The sequence below is a fragment of the Gossypium hirsutum genome, chromosome D07 (genome assembly GCF_007990345.1).
Source record: "Gossypium hirsutum isolate 1008001.06 chromosome D07, Gossypium_hirsutum_v2.1, whole genome shotgun sequence".
NCBI lineage: Eukaryota > Viridiplantae > Streptophyta > Magnoliopsida > Malvales > Malvaceae > Gossypium > Gossypium hirsutum.
In genome coordinates this window covers 40,873,346-40,880,637 of record NC_053443.1, presented here as the reverse complement: position 1 = coordinate 40,880,637, position 7,292 = coordinate 40,873,346, and the positions used below count along the sequence as shown (strand labels likewise).

Here is a 7,292-nt window from a genome sequence, read left to right as displayed (position 1 = left end):
GTGGATTGGAAAAATCACAAGAATTCGTAGGAGTGGAATTAAATAGTGAATAAATTATGAAATCGAACCTTGATGAATCTACTTTCATATGAAAGTAACGAAACAATCATATGAATAGTACAGTAAGAGATATTCGGGTTCTTGTGGAACAGGGCCAGAACAGTTTCTGGATTCCCTGTTCCGACTTCGGAAATTCACTATAAATTGACCAGAGATAATTAGGAGTCATACCATATATGTATGGATTCCTCTCTGAGTCTAGTTTCCATAGAAACAAACGGCATCAGTATTGAAGCTCTGTGCAGAGAGATATCCAAGTCGTAATGGGAAAAGGTCAGTGTAGTCGACCCCTGTAACATGGGAGACTTTGACTAATAAACTGTACTAATTGGCCCGACCAAAAATTCTAGAAAAAAATACATAGGTGGGGACATGAGTCTAGTTTCAGGGAAAAATCACAAAACTGATTTTCGAGTTGTGAAACTCAAGATATGATTTTTGAAGCGACTAGTACTCAGACTGGGCAGTGTCTGGAAAAATTTTTCAAAATTTGTTAACATCTCGTGTCCGACTCCGGTGTTGGTCTCGGGTTCGGGGTGTTACATTTTATTGGTATCAGAGCTACGGTTTATTGGATAAATGAGCTTAAACACCAGAAACGATTCAACACTAAAAGTGTCACCCCGATTTCTATTCGGTTCAAGGTGGGATTGCGGAATTGTAGAAGGTTGAACGCCACACCAAAGCAAGGTGATAAGTTCAAAAGAGAACGATAGACGCCACTAGCACGCTAGATAAGTCAGATCGAAACTCGTACGAATTTAGAGAGGAGAAAACTCACTCTTTGAACAAAGTTCATTCAAATGATCAAAAGTCAAAAGTCAAAAGTCCTTTACAAATGAAAGAAAACAAATATTTATAGGCACATAGATGACCATTCAAATTCGGCATCTAGGTGTTCACACAATAATAAAAATGTTCACACTAATGTATTAAAATAGTTCATAAATTCGACAGATTCATACACTAGCTGAATGGACACTTTCTTCCCCCTTAGTTTGTGCATGAATGCTTAGTCATAAAGAAAGGCTTCAAGTGACTTGTATGTGCACCAAAAGGTTGCATTCATCTCCTTGGGACGTTCATGCACTTGTATGGACAATGTATCTTCATAATTAAACACTTTAATGGCATGTAAGTTCATAAATGGTAGCATGAACCTAGTAAATTCGTTCTCCCCTTTGTGCATGCACTTAATTCAATCAATGTGTTGAATTATTGAGTTAATTCCTTCCCTTGGACGTTCTTGAACCCATCCATGCATGTGTAGTAGCCTATAGGTCAATTCAAAGTGTGAACATGTTCAAGGAGCTCTATGGTCAACATAGAATTAGTTAGCAGCTACTTCTTGGCCGAATAAGTGCCTTGGAAAGTTAAGAGACAGCCACCATACATGCACTTAAGCCATTCATGCATTCTATCATCCCATGCATTTGATCCATTCATGGACTAGCCTTTAATGTCCATACATGCATTCGACACATGCATGAATTTGTAGAAACATTGCATCTAGCCGTACATGCACCAGCATTTAATACTTCTTCATTCATGAGTGTGGAATGCCCAAAAGAGATGTTTCTTCATTCATACATTGTACCGTCCAAAGGAATGTACCTACATGAAATAAACAAGTCATTAAGACATCTCATGAACACTCATAAATTCGGCATGATGTGAACACATTAATGTCATGCATTAATTCGGCTATGTGAACATAATCAATTTATATAATGACAATGATATATTAATAACAAATATTAATATAAGACAAGTTTAATGCTTAAATGAATATGTGCAAATTTTATTTAATGTATTAAAGACAAAACCGAGTTTAAACTAAAATGAGCTAAGTTTTAGCTCGTGAGCTAAAGTTGAGCTGAGGGTAAACTCCTAAGCTGAAGTTGAGCTAAGGTTTAGCTCGTGAGCTAAATATGAGCTAGGAGTGAGCTCGGTTTAGCTCAGGCAAGTTGGATCGAGCTTGAATAAGCTGGATTTGAGCTAGACGGAGCTCGTGGAGCTGGAAACGAGCTGGGATCAACTTGCCAACATGTCAATGCTCGGCTTGACAGACTTGCTCGATGAAGTTCGCGGGGCGTGCTCGTATCACTACACTTTAAACATTGAATGCTACTATCAATGAGTTGAAATTGGATCAAGTGCCTCAGTATCGAGGTCCAATAAAAGAAGATGTGGATAACCAGCCTCCTGCTCATCGACGCGCTCCTCAACGTGTTCCTAGAACCGACTATGACTTTCATGATCGTGGGCAACCCTCTTTGGCAAAACCAAAGTTTACAATTCCTCAATTTCGTGGTAAGAATGATCCAGAAGCTTATTGTGAATGGGAATCTAAAATTGAACTTATGTTCCGCTATTATAAATGTTCGGATGATGAAAAGGTAGCGTTAGCAACACTGGAGTTTTCAGATTATGCATTAAGTTGGTGGACTCAACTTGGGGTAAATCGTCATAGGAATTATGAAGGTGTGATTACAACATGGGAGGAGTTAAAACAAGTTATGCATAAAATATTTATTCCGCCTCATTACTATAGAGAAGTTAAAACAAAGCTTAGACGACTTGTTCAAGGTAGTAGGACGGTGGATGAATACTTTAAGGAGATGGAGATGCTCATTCAGAGAGCTAATGTGGAGGAGGATGATGAACAACTATGGTTTGATTTATTGATGGTTTGAATAGGTCAATAGCTAATACATTGAGGCTACAAACTTACATTGATTTAGAAGAAGCAGTTCATAAAGCCATTGAGATCGAGTAGCAATTAAAGGAACAAAGGTTTGGTTCCTTCTCTACTTCACAATATTACAGAGGTAATACTTCCAATTCTGATTTTAAAAGTTCAAAATTACCTTTTGTTACTAATAAGTCTTCTTTGAGTAATAGAAGTAAGCAATCAGATTGGAAAAAAAGGGCCTCCTGTTAAAGTGCAAACACCTTCTAAGCAGCCCAATTTAGGTGATTCGAATGTGAAGAGGACTCGTGAGATTGAATGTTTTAAGTGCAAAGGATATGGTCATTATAGTAGGGAATGCCCTAACAAGAGATTACTTCTTATGAAAGACAATGGTGAGTACACTTCTGACTCCGATAAAATAGATCCAGATATGCCCGAACTTGTGGATAATAGTGATAATGGAGAGGAGTTGGTTGAACCACCGAAAGAAGGGGACTTTGCCGACTTTCAATGCCTTGTAGTTCGCCGCACACTTAACATCCAGATGAGAGACGATCTTGATAACCAAAGGACCAATACTTTCCATTCTTAGTGTTTTATAAAAGGTAACTTATGTTCACTTATTATTGATAGTGGGAGTTGTTCGAATGTAGTGAGCAGTTATTAGGTGGATTCTTTAAAGTTACCTTGTACTGAGCACCCTAAGCCGTATCACCTTCAGTGGCTTCATGAATGCTCGAAAGTTAAAGTTACAAAATAGGCCTTGATCACTTTTCAGCTCGGGAATTACGAGGATGAGGTATGGTGTGATGTGGTCCCAATGCATGCGGCACACTTGCTCCTTGGACGGCCTTGGCAATTTGATTGTGATGTTACACACCAAGGTAAGCTCAATAGATATTCCCTTGTGTTTAAAGGCTGAAAATTCACTTTTGCTCCTTTAAATCCCATTGATGTATATAAAGATCAATTAAAGATGATGAAATTTTGTGAGGGGGTGAGGGAGAAAGGACAAATACAAAAGACAGATAGAAAAGAGGCTAGTAGTGAAAAAAGTCAAAATCTAAATAGCCCAAAGGTGAGTGAAACCGCAAGTGGTAAAATAAGAGTGAAAAATTTGATGGGGGGTCATTCCCAATCTGTGCATAACGAACAGAATGATGAAAATGGCGTCGAACATTCACTAAGGGTGAATCAACGACCAGGACGCACAGTTGATGATAATATTTCTAACATAAAAGTTGCTACACCTTCTTTTCAGGGACGAACAGATCCTGATGCATATCTTGCTTGGGAAAGTAAGGTAGAACATGTTTTCGAGTGTTATAATTACTCAAAATAGAAGAAGGTTCATTTGGCTGTGATGGAATTCACAGACTACTCCTTGATCTGGTGGGATCGATTATTGATAAGTCGAAGACGTACCGGTGAAGGTCCCATGAGAACTTGGGCAGAAATGAAGCAAATCATGCACAAGATATTTGTTCCTTCTCACTATCATCGTGATTTATTCCAGAAATTGCAATCGATAAAATAGGGAAATAGGAGTCTAGAAGACTACTACAAGGAGATAGAGGTGTCCATGAAGCGAGCCAACATTGTTGAGGATCGAGAGGCTACTATGGCACGATTCCTTGCAGGATTAAACTCTGAAATTTCTAACGTTGTTGAGTTGCAGCATTATGTTGAGTTGGAGGACATGGTGCATATGGCGATTAAAGTTGAAAGACAGCAACGTAGAAAGTCTTCCAGTAGAGGTAATACTCCATTTAAATCATTTTCCAATCCTTTGGGTACTCTTAACAATATCAGGAAGCAAACACCATTCCAAATCAAAGAAAAGGGTGAAAAGAGCAAACCCAAGGCTCTAGTTGTTGATGTTAGGCGTGGGAAACAACAAATGCAACCAGAACGTGCGAGAGACATTTTGTGCTTTAAGTGCCTTGGTAGAGGACATATTGCCAGTCAATGTCCAAATCAGAGGACCATGATACTATTAGAGAGTGGCGAGATTGAGTCCGAGATAGAAGAAGAAGAGCCAGAACTCCGTACAGTAGATGTTGATGAAGATGATGACAATGTGCAGACATTTGCAACCGGTGAAGCACTTGTTATCAAGAGAAGTTTGAACACTCAACTGACTCAAGAAGAACAGCAGCGAGAGGACATCTTTCATAGAAGATGTCTCGTCAATGACAAGGTATGTGTTGTAATTATCGATGGTGGTAGTTGCACTAAAGTTGCTAGTTCCGTGATGGTTGAAAAGTTAGGACTGAAGACGACAAAGCATTCCAATCCCTACAAGTTGCAGTGGCTGAATAATGGAGGAGAGATTAAAGTAAACAAGTAGGTGTTAGTTCCGTTTGCCATTGGAAAGTACAAGGATGAAGTACTTTGTGATGTCGTTTCAATGGATGTGAGCCATTTGCTATTAGGTCGTTCGTGGCAGTTTGATAAGAGGACGACGCTCGATGGTTTTACAAACAGATATTCTTTTATGCACAAAGGAAAGAAGTTCATCTTAACACCTTTGACACCGAGTCAAGTGCAAGAAGATCAGGAAAGATTGTGAAAGAATACTGAAGAAGTTCGTGGGAAAAAAAAGATGAATGTGTATGCAAGTAGCAAAGAAATCAGGAAATGTCTTTCCTCTCACAATCTTTGCCCATTTTGTTCTTTAAAGATTCTTGTTTATTGTCTAAAACTTCTAATGTTTTGCCTGCTTCCATTTCATCTCTTTTGCAGGATTTTCAAGATGTGTTTCCGGATGAAACACCCAAAGGTTTACCCCCTCTTCGTGGCATTGAGCACCAGATTGATTTCATTCCTGGAGCCACAATTCCAAATAGACCAGCCTATCGAAGTAACCCCGAAGAGATAATGGAACTTCAAAGACAGATTTTAGAGTTGTTGGATAAAGGTTACATTCGAGAGAGTTTAAGCCCGTGCACCGTACCAGTGCTGTTGGTACCTAAGAAAGATGGGACTTGGAGGATGTGTGTTGATTGTCGAGCAGTAAATCAAATCACAATCAACTATCGACACCCCATTCCTCGACTCGATGACATGCTGGATGAATTATGCGAAGCGACTATCTTCTCCAAAATTGATTTGAAGAGTGGATATCACCAGATTCGCATGAAAGAAGGCGACGAGTGGAAGACAACTTTCAAAACAAAGCTAGGTTTGTACGAATGGTTGTGGTGCCATTTGGATTAACGAACGCACCTAGTACTTTTATGTGACTGATGAATCATGTTCTGCGATCTTTTATAGGCAAATTTTGTGTTGTATACTTTGATGACATACAAATTTATAGCAAGACTTTGCAGGATCATATAGAACATTTACGAGCTATTTTGCAGACTTTGCGAGAAGAGAAATTGTTCGGTAACATGGAGAAATGTGTGTTTTGTACTGACAAACTTACATTTCTTGGTTATATTGTTAGTTCGCAGGGAGTTGAGGTTGATCCTGAGAAGATAAAGGCGATTCAAGATTGGCCACGACCGACATCCATCAGTCAGGTTAGATCATTTCATGGTTTATCCAGTTTTTACCGTCAGTTTGTTCCCCAATTCAGTTCTATTACCGTTCCCTTAACCGGGATTATAAAGAAGAATTCCGTCTTCTCTTGGGGTAAAGAACAAGAAGATGCCTTTTAAAAAATAAAAGATTATTTGACAAAAGCGTCTGTTTTAGCATTACCTGATTTTGATAAAATGTTTGAAATTGAATGTGATGCTTCTGGAGTTGGTATAGGTGTTGTTTTGTCATAGGAAAAGAGGCCCGTTGCATATTTCAGTGAGAAACTTAGTAGAGCAACGTTGAATTATCTTGTTTATGACAAGGAAATGTATGCACTGATCCGGGCTTTGGAAACGTGGCAGCATTATTTGTTGCCTAAAGAGTTTGTCATCCACACTGACCATGAGGCTTTGCGGTATATTACAGGTCAGCATAAATTGAATAAATGACATGCTAAATGGGTTGAATTTTTCGAATCTTTTCCTTATGTTATTCGTTACAAAAAGGGAAAAGACAATGTCATTGCTGATGCATTATCACGTAGATATAGCCTTTTGAGTTACCTTGATTCACAGTTGATCAGATTTGCATATATTAGAGAATTATATTCTGATGATCTTGATTTTAGACATCAGTATAATGCTTGTGAGAAAGGAGAAGATGGAAAATTCTACAGGCATGATGGATATCTTTTCAAAGAAAATAGGATATGCATTCCGTAGGGTTCAATACGTGATATACTGATCCGTGAAGCACATGAAGGTGGATTGATGGGTCATTTTGGGGTCACTAAAATGTTACACACCTTAAAAGAGCATCTTTTTTAGCCTAAGATGCGCAGGGACATTGGAAGGTATTGTGAACATTGTGTGACTTGTCGGAAAGCAAAATCGAAGGTTTCACCACATGGTATGTACTTACCTTTACCAATTCCTGAATCTCATTGGACTAATATTTCAATGGACTTTGTTTTGGGATTGCCTCGAACTAGAACAGGTAGGGATAGCAT

The 7,292-nt window shown here is 38.7% G+C and overlaps 1 protein-coding gene across 1 annotated transcript; it reads left to right on the top strand.

The window, feature by feature from the left end:
- The first annotated feature begins 3,134 nt into the window (after nucleotides 1–3,134).
- Nucleotides 3,135–7,027, top strand: LOC107944019 (uncharacterized). Its single transcript, XM_016877833.1, has 7 exons — nucleotides 3,135–3,272; nucleotides 3,912–4,058; nucleotides 4,293–5,093; nucleotides 5,501–5,939; nucleotides 6,032–6,282; nucleotides 6,535–6,709; nucleotides 6,912–7,027. Exons 1-7 carry the CDS (start codon nucleotides 3,135–3,137, stop codon nucleotides 7,025–7,027), a joined length of 2,067 nt encoding a protein of 688 aa, XP_016733322.1.
- Nucleotides 7,028–7,292: the final 265 nt, after the last annotated feature.

What these genes read in the sequence shown, in the direction of transcription:
- LOC107944019 (XM_016877833.1), top strand. Translation starts at nt 3,135, where the DNA reads ATGAAAGACAATGGTGAGTACACTTCTGACTCCGATAAAATAGATCCA. An exon ending in ATAATGGAGGAGAGATTAAA is followed by an intron (nt 5,094 to 5,500) that starts GTAAACAAGTAG and finishes TCTCTTTTGCAG; the next exon opens with GATTTTCAAGATGTGTTTCC. An exon ending in GGCTTTGCGGTATATTACAG is followed by an intron (nt 6,710 to 6,911) that starts GTCAGCATAAAT and finishes TCTTGATTTTAG; the next exon opens with ACATCAGTATAATGCTTGTG.